Consider the following 12671-nt stretch of genomic DNA (forward strand, 5'->3'; position numbering starts at 1 on the left):
ATCCCGGGCAGGGTGCCAACCCACCGCAGGACACACACAAACACACCCACACACCAACCACACACTAGGGCCAATTTAGAATCGCCAATCCACCTAACCTGCATGTCTTTGGAATGTGGGAGGAAACCGGAGCGCCCGGAGGAAACCCACACAGACACGGGGAGAACATGCAAACTCCACGCAGGGAGGACCCGGGAATCGAACCCAGGTCCCCAGATCTCCCAACTGCGAGGCAGCAGCGCTACCCACTGCGCCACCGTGCCGCCCCACACACAATACACAGTGTGGCCCTAGTGTGTGGTTGGTGTGTGGGTGTGTTTGTGTGTGTCCTGCGGTGGGCTGGCACCCTGCCCGGGATTGGTTCCTGCCTTGTGCCCTGTGTTGGCTGGGATTGGCTCCAGCAGACCCCTGTGACCCTGTGTTCGGATTCAGCGGGTTGGAAAATGGATGGATGGATGTGTATTGTGTTGTATTGACCCCCTTTCTTTTTGACACCCACTGCACGCCCAACCTACCTGGAATGGGGTCTCTTTTTGAACTGCCTTTCCTAAGGTTCTTCCATTTTTTCCCTACAAGGGTTTTTTTTGGGAGTTTTTCTTGTCTTCTTAGAGAGTCAAGGCTGTCAAGAGGCAGGTTCTGTTAAAACCTGTTGCAGCACTTCTTGTGTGATTTTGGGCTATACAAAAAATAAATTGTATTGTAACAGTACCAGGACAGGGTGCCAGTCCATCGCAGGTTAAAGACATGCAGACCCACACTGGGGTCAGTTTAGAATCACCAGTTAAACTCGTCTAACTTGTCATTTGGGATCCATCTATCCATTCATCCATCCATCTAACTAAACCCCTTATCCTGGGTAGGATCAAGAGGCAGCTATTACCGGACATCATAAGTGTGGCACTTCTTGTGTGATTTTGGGCTACGCAAAAATAAATTGTATTGTATTGTATGGGTCTTTGGGGACAGCAGGGACTTGAATTGACCTTCCAGTGCATCCGGGAAGCACTGACAGAACGTATGGGAAGTCGGTGGGCCAGCTAGGTGCATCTCGGCCAATGGCGAAGAGGGTAGTCAGAAGAAGGCGACTGCAGTTGTCTGTGTGGCGGCCAGCTGGAAAGCCCCACTTGGGTGAACTGGAAAGACAAAAAAAACAACAAACAGAAAAATAGAGAGAGGGGTCGCGTCACACCTGCTGAGGAGCCTCACCTGATGCCTTGGAGGATTTTGTAATTATATTTTTATCTATTTTTATTGTTCATTTTTATCTTCGGGCGGCATGTCCAAAGACATGCAGGTTAGGTGGATTGGCGATTCTAAATTGGCCCTAGTGTGTGCTTGGTGTGTGGGTGTGTTTGTATGTGTCCTGCGGTGGGTTGGCACCCTGCCCGGGATTGGTTCCTGCCTTGTGCCCTGTGTTGGCTGGGATTGGCTCCAGCAGACCCCCGTGACCCTGTGTTCGGATTCAGCGGGTTGGAAAATGGATGGATGGATGGATTTTTATCTTCCATATTGAGCACTGATTTTTAATTGGATTATTTATTGCTTTTATTTATTACAATCTGCACTGCACTTTTTTGTTGGGACCTGAATAAGCATGGAAGTCGCAGTTTGGATATTTGAACCTGGTTGTTATCTCTCACTCGCCACTGTGCCTATCTCGGTTGCAAACTATTAGGGGTGTCAAGCAGATAGTTTAGTGAGTTTAGTGTTGCGTATGTGTCCTGCACATTGCCCCCTGACCAATCAGAATTCAAAAATAACATATGGGGTCCCTGCAATACCCAACTGGGGTTGACTCTCATACCATGAAATTATGAGCACCCAGATTTAGGAGGTCAGATGAGTATGAAGGGTGCACTTTTTCCTGATTTTGCTGTGAGAATCAATCTACAGTGCAACCGGAAAGTATTCACAGCGCATCACTTTTTCCACATTTTATTATGTTACAGCCTTCTTCCAAAATGGATTAAATTCATTTTTTCCTCAGAATTCTACACACAACACCCCATAATGACAACGTGAAAAAAGTTTACTTGAGGTTTTTGCAAATTTATTAAAAATAAAAAAACAGAGAAATCCCATGTACATAAGTATTCACAGCCTTTGCTCAATACTTTGTCGATGCTCCTTTGGCAGCAATTCCAGCCTCAAGTCTTTTTGAATATGATGCCACAAGCTTGGCACACCTATCCTTGGCCATCTTTGCAGCACCTCTCAAGCTCCATCAGGTTGGATGGGAAGCGTCGGTCTCAGGTTTTCATCCAGGATGTCTCTGTACATTGCTGCAGTCGTCTTTCCCTTTATCCTGACTAATCTCCCAGTCCCTGCCGCTGAAAAACATCTCCACAGCATGATGCTGCCACCACTATGCTTCACTGTAGGGATGGTATTGGCCTGGTGATGAGCGGTGCCTGGTTTCCCCCAAACGTGACGCCTGGCATTCACACCAAAGAGTTCAATCTTTGTCTCATCAGACCAGAGAATTTTCTTTCTCATGGTCTGAGAGTCCTTTAGGTGCCTTTTGGCAAACTCCAGGCGGGCTGCCATGTGCCTTTTACTAAGGAGTGGCTTCCGTCTGGCCACTCTACCATACAGGCCTGTTTGGTGGATTGCTGCAGAGATGGTTGTCCTTCTGGAAGGTTCTCCTCTCTCCACAGAGGACCTCTGGAGCTCTGACAGAGTGATCATCGGGTTCTTGGTCACCTCCCTGACTAAGGCCCTTCTCCTCTGATCGCTCAGTTTAGATGGCCGGCCAGCTCTAGGAAGAGTCCCGGTGGTTTCAAACTTCTTCCACTTACGGATGATGGAGGCCACTGTGCTCATTGGGACCTTCAAAGCAGCAGAAATTTTTCGGTAACCTTCCCCAGATTTGTGCCTCGAGACAATCCTGTCTCAGCGGTCTACAGACAATCCCTTTGACTTCATGCTTGGTTTGTGCTCTGACATGAACTGTCAACTGTGGGACCTTCTATAGACAGGTGTGTGTCTTTCCAAATCATGTCCAGTCAACTGAATTTACCACAGGTGGACTCCAATGAAGCTGCAGAAACATCTCAAGGATGATCAGGGGAAACAGGATGCACCTGAGCTCAATTTTGAGCTTCATGGCAAAGGCTGTGAATACTTATGTACATGTGCTTTCTCAATTTTTTTTATTTTTAATAAATTTGCAAAAATCTCAAGTAAACTTTTTTCACGTTGTCATTATGGGGTGTTGTGTGTAGAATTCTGAGGAAAAAAATGAATTTAATACATTTTGGAATAAGGCTGTAACATAACAAAATGTGGAAAAAGTGATGCGCTGTGAATACTTTACGGATGCACTTGTATATCCACCAGCATCATCCTCCTCAGTCTGCACTGCCCTCCATAATGTTTGGGATAAGACACATTTTTCCTTTCTGCTCCACAGTTTAAAAGTACAAATCAAACCATTCAGACGCCTTGCACCCTGTGTTGGCTGGGATTGGCTCCAGCAGACCCCCGTGACCCTGTGTTAGGTTGGATAAAGACTGACTGACTGACAATTCAGACATTGTGATTAAAGTGCACATTGCAGACTTTCCTTTAAGGGGATTTGCAGACTTTTCGGTCCCACAGCACTTTTTCTAGATGGTCCACCCATTTCAGGACACTATAATGTTTGGGACAATTGGCGTCACAGATGTTTGTGATCACTCAGGTGGGTTTCATTGCTTCATAAGACACCTCGTCTTGCTGCTACCTTTTGGAGTCTGTAGTGGCCATTGTTCAACATGAGGGTGAGAGCTCTGCAAATAAAAAGTCCAAGAAGCCATCATGAGGCTGAAACACAAGAATCAGACCATCGGAGACATCAGGAAAACCTTAGGATGACCGAAATCAACTGTCTGGAATATCATGAAGAAGAAAGAACACACTGGTGGGCTCAGTAATCACAAAGGGACTGGTAGGCCAAGGAAGACCTCCAGTGCTGATGACAGAAGAATCGTCACTATGGTCAAGAAGAAGCCCCCCACACCTGTCTGACAGACCAGAAAAAGTCTTCAGAGGGCCGGTGTGGACGTGTCAGAGACAACTATCGGCAGAAGACTTCATGAAAAGAAACACAGAGGAGGACACAGTGCAAGATGAAGACCACAAAAACAGGATGGCCAGAATAAAGGACTTCAAAGAATTCTGGGAAAAGGTCTTGTGGACAGATGAGACAAAGATGAACCTCATCAGAGCGATGGCGAGAGCAAAGTATGGACACATAAAGGAACTGCTCAAGAGCCAAAGCAGACCACCTCATCTGTTAAACATGACAATGCTGGGGGTGTTATGGCTTGGGCATGGTTGGCTGTCACAGGTCCTGGCACACTTCTCTTCATTGATGATGGAGCTGCTGACTGCAGATGCACAATGAATTCTGAGGTGTAGAGAAACATCTGATTTGCTGAAGTCCAAACTCAGTTGATGGCACTTCATCCTACAACAAGATAATGAGCCAAACACACTGCTGAGACAACACAGGAGTTTATCAAAACTAAAAAAATGGAAAATTCTTCAATGGCCAAGCCAGTCACCCGATTTCAGTTCAATTGAGCAGACCTTCCATATGCTGATGAGAAAACTTAAGGGGACAGGCCCCCCGAAACTGAAAATGGCTGCATGAGAGGCTTGGCAGAGAAGACCCTCGGCACCTGCTGATGCCTATGAATGGCAGTGACATGCAACAAAGTCTTAAATACGGTGACTTTAATAGACCTGCCATTGTTGTGTCGCCGTGAAATGGGGGTCCATGGTGTGACCAAAATGTGTGCAAATCTCCTTAAATGAAAGTCTGCAATGTGCACTTTAATCTGAATTGTTTGCTTTGTAATTTTAAACTGTGGAGCAGAGGGGTCATTGAAGGAGAAAATGGGTCTCTGTGCCCAACATGCTGAATATCTAAATGTGGTAAAGTAGCCACACACAGAAAAACACTTGGCATGTAACATTAGGGGAATCGAGCCCACCATTACAGCATATGAGTGACAGTCTCCTTTTATATCTAACAATCGTACAAAGCGCTACTTTATCTCCCTTTTTTAAAATGTTTTGATGTAATGCCTGTTGGGTAGGTTTCATTAAATCCATCCACCGGGTTCAATAAGGAAATTAGCACTTCACAGCAGGCAGCTTGACTTTAATAAGGCCGAGGAGGACAGCGAGATATGCCTTTTATCTAAATTTACAGCTGATGCCGGCAAGGCGCTTGGCAGATAAAAGAAGCAATTCTGTGTAACCTTCAGAGCGGCTGTGCAGAAATGAAGCGCTTGCTTCACACTTCCAGTGTTAACGTGATATTCATTCATCTTTTGTTGTCTGCAATAGAGAAAATTGTACAGCGCAAAAACGAGAAAGCACCTTCATAATATATACAGTATACCGAATGATAACCACCAGGATGGAATACATGCCATTAAGCAGCGGAAAAGATCAATTTTAGATGGAAACGTGAGGTTATATATTATTTATTATTAATCCTCTTCATCCCGAAAGGCGTCGATGATTTGCCTCAGTTCTGTTCCAGTGTAGCCGTTAAAACCATGACGATTCACCACGTTTTTAGCCATATATAATATCGGCGGAGCTTCTTTGCAGCCTTTGTCGATTTTCATAAAGCGTTCTACTCAGTTGATCGAGCTGCCCTGTGGGACATCCTGAGGGTTCGCGGGATCCCCTCAAGGTTGGACATCATGGCCGGCCTGTACACTGGTACTGTGAATGCTGTGCAGAGTGGAGGCAGGACCTCTGCGTTTTTCCCAGTTGATTCTGGGGTCCGTCAGCGGTGTGTTCTGCTCCTACTCTGTTCAATACTTGTATGGACTGGGTGTTGGGTAAGGTCGTGGGGTCCAGCGGCTGTGGGGCTTCTGTTGGTGAAGAAAGATTCACGGATCTTGACTTTGCTGACGATGCTGTGATCTTCGTGGAGTCAATGGAGGCTCTGATTGCAGCACTCGAGAGACTGAGTGAGGAGTCTGAGTGTCTGGGCTTGTGAGTGTCCTGATAAAAACCAAAGATCAGGGCCTTTAATGACCTCTTGGGCACGGCCATCAGCAGTGTGTCTGTCTGCGGAGAGAGTGTTGACCTTGTCGAGAGGTTTACTTACCTTGGCAGTGACATTCATGTCTCTGGTGATTCTTCCTATGAAGTCAGTAGACGGATTGGGAGAGCATAGGGGGGTCATGAGGTCACTGGAAAGGGGTGTGTGGCGCTCCCGATATCTCTGTTAAAGGACGAAGGTCCAAGTCTTTAGAGTCCTGGTGCTTCCTGTCTTACTATATGGTTGTGAGACATGAACACTATCCAGTGGCCTGAGATGAAAGGCTGGACTCCTTTGGTACTGTGTCTCTCCGTTGGTACCGTTCCGGGTTCCAAAATGGCCACCAAGAAGTCACTACCGGCGCATTCCTTGACGATACCTCAAGCGCTTCCTGATGACAACACAGCCGACTTATTCTGATGACATCACTGCCGGTCCTATTTTGATGACCCACAGCATTGACGTCATGTCCCGCCAACTCATTTCCTTTCTCCATTTTGTTTTCTGTATAAAAACGCCATGTTTTTCATGTACCATTCATCATCCGCGATATATTTGCTTTTGATCACTGCAACAGTCTTTTTTTGTGTTTTCTTCTTGTCCTATGGACATTATACGGGGATGGTCCCTAAAACTTTGTTATTGTGGCACTTCTCTTTATTTTAAAGAAGAACATTTATCACAATGTGTATACATACATATCTTATATATAATTTGCCAGTCTCCTCACTCACTCACGTCCGTCCGAAGCCGAATGCACAGTCGCCTTCTGCGCAGCTGCCCGAAAAACCTTACGAGACCGACATCGCGGCAGGCGGCGGATGTACAGCCGCGAAAATTTAAAGAGAAAGGCGACTTCAACCAACATCACGGCAGGCGACGGATTTATGGCTGCAAAAATTCAAAGAGAAAGGCGACTTCGACCAGCATCGCGGCAGGGTCCGTCCGAAGCCTTCTGCGCATGTCCGAAGCCGAATGCGCAATCGACTTTTGCGCAGCTGCCCGAAAAACCTTACGAGACCGACATCGCGGCAGGCGACGGATTTACAGCCGCCCAAATTCAAAGAGAAAGGCGACTTCGATTAAAGCTCTAGAGGCCTGAAAGGCGATTTCGACTACAGCTCCAGGCCTAATTACGCATTCATTCAATACACCTATATCAGGTTTGTGGTGCTTATACTTATTACTTACTATTCCACTCGTCCCCGTTTCATCTTACGTTGTCGAAACGGGCTCTTTGTCTAGTATAGATATATTGTGACAGATTGTGGTCCTCTCGACCCCTTGAACCCTCTGACCACTCTTCGGACACCAGGTCAAAGTCCAATAATTATTTATTTGGACAATAATAAAGTGCACTAATAAACAATACACTAATCACAATCCTCCACACTCCCAGACGCGTTGCCAACCTTCCACCCAGCTCAGCTCAATGCTCTGGTGTTTCACTGTCCTTTTTATAGTCCTTGACCCGGAAGTGTGAGACGTCGCTCACTACAGAGTGATAATCTGCCTCTGTGGAAAGCCTTCTTAGAACAGTTGAAGCTGTTTTAGCTGCAAAGGGTGGTCCGACTCCGCATTAATGCCTACGTATTAAGAATGGGATGTCATTAAATTTCATGTGTGTCTAACGGCGACCTAATACTAATACTTTGGGCAGTAGAGTGTATTTGTGGCAATAAATCTCATTATTGGAATCTGAAACTGTGTCTGTGCAGTTATGTCTGGGGGTTTAGGGTTAAGCGGAGTGGCAGCTCAGGGGCTGCAGATCTGAAGGATGCCAATTCAAATCCTGTAAGTGCCAGGAGGGATCCCGGAGGTGACATCAAAGGCCCTTAACCTGAAAATGACCCGAGTGGCGCCGTACAATGGTTGACTATGCACTCTGACCTCCAAGGACAATTTACCCTCAGGGGTTAATTGTCCCTAGTGTGTGCTTGGTGTGTGGGTGTGTTTTTGTGTGTCCTGTGGTGGGTTGGCGCCCTGCCCGGGTTTGGTTCCTGCCTTGTGCCCTGTGTTGGCTGAGATTGGCTCCAGCAGACCCCCGTGACCCTGTGTTTGGATTCAGCTGGTTGGAGAATGGATGGATGGATGGGTTAATACAGTGTATCTAATACCAAAAAAAAAAATACAGTGCCCCCTAGTGGTCCACAATAGATATAAGCCTGTATATACAGCACAAATGTGAAATAAAACACAATAAAAAAGGAAAAAACACACACCATGATGATGAGAGACAATAAGCACCAGAGAAACTTGTATTGTGTTAATGAGGTCATGTTGACCTTTTCATTTTGTCAACTCAAGTCATGGAAACACAGGAAAAAATTAAGCTATCGACAATATAAAATAACGTGACAAAAGACGATGCTCCCGATGCGTTTCATTTTCTTCTCGGATTCACGGTGGTTTGCGTTTCCCCGTATATTTCAGATGACCAAGCTAACTCTCCATTCTGCTCGCCAGTTTCTTCTGGCCCTTCAGTCTCTGCGGTCGTCGTCATCTCCGTGGCTCCCCGTGGCGTAGTGCCCACACCGAGATGCCTGGCAGCGCGTGAACGGGATTGACGTGCCAGTCTGGATGAGCCTAAAGATTCTAAGGTGTGAATTCCGATTTCCTCGCTGGAGTCTTCCGATTTCGGAGGTGTCGGTCTGGGGGGTCGTCCGCCGGCTGGCCAGCGCCTGCAGGATGCTTTCATACCACGGCACTGCTGCCTGTCCAGGAAGGCCATTGAATCGTTGAATTGGGCACGCGCCATGCACTCCGCGCCTGCTTTGTCACATATGCAGTTTAACTTGTCACAAATGGTCATTCCCACACCTGAGGGGGACAGATGGAAGAGACAGACACGGACTTACAACTGAACAGACATATCGATCAAATGGACTATGACAGGGTTGTCCAACTCCGGTCCTGGTGGGTTGCAGGGGCCGCAGGTTTTCATTCTGGTGGTGGATTTTAGGAGGCCCAGGCCCCTCACGGACCCCGTGATCATCAGAGGTGACTGTGTGCAGAGGGTGCAGACCTATAAATACCTGGGAGTGCAGCTGGATGATAAATTAGTCTGGACTGCCAATACTGATGATCTGTGCAAGAGAGGACAGAGCCGGTTATACTTCATTAGAAGGCTGGCGTCCTTCAACATCTGCAATAAGATGCTGCAGATGTTCTATCAGACGGTTGTGGCGAGCGCCCTCTTCTATGTGGTGGTGTGCTGAGGAGGCAGCATAAAGAAGAGGGACACCTCATGCCTGGACAAACTGGTGAGGAAGGCAGGCTCTATTGTAGGCATGGAGCTGGACAGTTTGACATCTGTGGCTGTATGCTGCTGTATGCAGTATGCTGCTGCTGGAGTATGTGAATTTCCCCTTGGGATTAATAAAGTATCTATCTATCTATATAGTGCCTTTCATATCTATCTATCTATCTATCTATCTATCTATCTATCTATCTATCTATCTATCTATCTATCTATCTATCTATCTATCTATCTATCTATCTATCTATCTATCTATCTAGTGCCTTTCATATCTATCTATCTATCTATCTATCTATCTATCTATCTATCTATCTATCTATCTATCTATCTATCTATCTATCTATCTATCTATTATATAGTGCCTTTCATATCTATCTATCTATCTATCTATCTATCTATCTATCTATCTATCTATCTATCTATCTATCTATCTATCTATCTATCTATCTAGTGCCTTTCATATCTATCTATCTATCTATCTATCTATCTATCTATCTATCTATCTATCTATCTATCTATCTATCTATCTATCTATCTATCTATCTATCTATCTATCTTTTTAATTAGTGAGCCGTTTTTGCTGCTGATTCACTTGTTTGGCCTTCGTTTTAATTGACGTGACTCAGACCCCTTAGTTCAGGGGTGTCAAACTCCAGCCCTGGTGGGCCGCAGGTTTTCATTCTAACCCTTTTCCTAACTAATGAACTCCTTTTCTCTTCATTTTAATAGCCCTGTTTTTAAGGATTCAGTCCTCTGAATTGATTCGTTTCTTCATTAAACAGAAACGACACGTGAAACGAGCCGACAGATGAACGTCAAACTCCAGCCAATTTCACTCCAACCAGTTTCTTAATGAGAAGCCAGTTCTTGCTTTTAATTAAAGCCATTATTGAATATCAGGACCTGTTGCTGCTCTCCTTCTGCCACATCAGGCGGTTGATTTTCTATTTTATCTAAGACCACCATCAAGATGTTTTGGTGACCTGAGTAGACCAACATGTCCGAGACCCTTCACCTTTCTTTATTTTCAGGTCAGCTGGTCTTGTTTTGTGTCTCATTATTGTTTGTCTGCTCATTAAGGAAAAAGAAACAAATAAGGCATGGGTGTCAAACTCCAGTCCTGGTGGGCCGCAGTGGCTGCAGGTTTTCATTCTAACCGTCTTCTTCATTAGTGACGAGTTTTTGCTGCTAATTAACTTCTTTTGCTTTATAGTTTCAATGAACCTATCTCAGACCCCTTAGTTGTCTCTTTTTCTTTAATTAGCAGCCAAACAATAATGAGACATAAAACGAGACGCCACATGACCAGCTCATCTGTGCCCATCTCACAATATCTGAAAATAAAGAAAGGTGAAGGTCTCAGTAAGGCTGATCTCTCAGGTCACCAAAATATTCTGACGATCTTCTTCTTCTTCTTTTGGCTGCTCCCGTTAGGGGTTGCCACAGCAGATCATCTTTGTCCGCATATTGATTTGGCAAAATTTTACACTGGATGCCCTTTCTGACGTAACCCTTCCCATTTATCCAGGCTTGGGACCGGCACAAAGAAACACACTGGTTTGACCAAAATATTCTGACAATGTTCTTAGAAAAACAGTTTGGGAAATGTCTGCTGTGGCAGAATAAGAGCAGCAACAAGCCATGGAATTAAATAACGAGTTTAATTAACAGCAAGAATTGGCTTCTCATTAAGAGATTGGTTGGAGTGAAATTGCTTGAAATCCCAGTTTAGCTGGTCATCTGTTGGCTCGTTTCACGTCTCATTTCTGTTTGGCTGCCATTTAATGAAGAAACGAATCAATTCAGAGGACTGAATCCTTAAAAACAGGGCTCTTAAAATGAAGGGAAAAGGAGTTAATTAGCAGTGAAAACTGATTAGGAAAAGGGTTAGAATGAAAACCTGCGGCCCACCAGGACTGGAGTTTGACACCCCTGAACTAAGGGGTCTGAGTTACGTCAATTAAAACGAAGGCCAAACAAGTGAATCAGCACCAAAAACAGCTCACTAATTAACCCTTTCAGGGCCGATGTTGACTTTTGTCAAAAGGAGGAGTTGACGATGGTAATCGACTGTCAACTATAACAAACCAACCGTTATGTTTTAGTTGGACTCTCGCTGCTAGAAGGAAAGTTAGCTTCATTAGTTTGACTGAGATTTCCTGCACTCGCGTGAGTAGCAAGAAGCAAACAATGGCAAAAATGGCACTGACATCTGGTGACAGATCAAAACACTCTGTGGATGACGTTTTGCCTATTATCTCTGAACTGGACTATGACTAGACGGACTCCGATTTCGATAAAAGTGATTGAAAATGAATGTGAGGTTCCAGCTTCAGCTGATTGGTCCCCAGCTAATCGTTGTACTGACAATGTTCGCCAGGGAGGACTGCTACGTAACAATGATAATAGGTAGAAACCAGATTGCAACGCACTGCGACTTTGTTCCAGCCACGCAAAGACAGCCTGGCAGAGCTGGCCCTAGACAATTTCGGCCCCGAAGCAAACTGATACCGACCCCTGCAGCTAGGGGGTCCAGGGCAGAGCTCCGGCCGCCAAGCGATTTCCTGCATTCTGAGCTGCAGAAATGCGTTTTTCCGGCATCTACAGCCATCACTTTTTGACGATTTCTGTTTGACACTGACAACCGTAACCGTAACACACTGACAGGAGCCAAATTTGCAGGCTGTCAGTGCGGACTGTCGTATAAGGCCCTGAGTGAAGGGTATGAGTGATGGAGGTCGGAGCGGGCCCGCATAAATGTCTTAAGTGACGATACATTAACAGATCAAGCTACATTTTAGCCAGCTTTTGCTGTTTCCACCAGGCAGCACGTGGAGGTAAATAGCTAGGCCAAGTGCTTTTTTTTCTGTTTTTTATATTTTTTATATATTTTTTTTATTTTATGAAGATGAGATCCACATTATTTTGTTTTTACATTTTTATTCGGTTTTAAAGCTTGTTTTCATACTTTCGAGATATTCAGATTGCCGTATAAAATAACTTACCAGCAGATATTGAAATCTATTTCACACAAAAGACAATTTTCGAGCCTTGGCACTGGCAAACTCATGAATAAGTTCAGAATACAGTAATCCCTCACTTATCGCGGGAGATAGGTTCCAAGGCCGACCGCGATAACTGAATTTCCGCGAAGTAGGGACACCATATTTATTTAATTATTTAACGTGTATTTGGACGTTTTTAAACCCTCCCTGTATTGTTTACAACCCACCCTTTACTCTATTAATAACAGGGACAACTGCTAAGCAATATGAAATCGGTAGATAAGTTTACACTTACTGTATAGCGAAGTACACGTAGCTATATATGACGTGATGATGGTGATGAATATGCTGCGCAGTA

The 12671-nt window shown here is 45.1% G+C and overlaps 1 protein-coding gene across 1 annotated transcript in view; it reads right to left on the bottom strand.

Moving 5' to 3' along the window:
- Positions 1 to 8432: 8432 nt before the first annotated feature.
- Positions 8433 to 12671, bottom strand: part of LOC114642241 (otoconin-90) — a 34108-nt gene continuing 29869 nt past the window's right edge. Inside the window, exon 10 of the mRNA XM_051928804.1 lies at positions 8433 to 8869. Within this exon, the coding sequence (XP_051784764.1) occupies positions 8433 to 8869 (437 nt within the window). The remainder of the gene's footprint in view (positions 8870 to 12671) is intronic.

Source organism: Erpetoichthys calabaricus, chromosome 6 (assembly GCF_900747795.2).
Source record: "Erpetoichthys calabaricus chromosome 6, fErpCal1.3, whole genome shotgun sequence".
Lineage (NCBI taxonomy): Eukaryota > Metazoa > Chordata > Cladistia > Polypteriformes > Polypteridae > Erpetoichthys > Erpetoichthys calabaricus.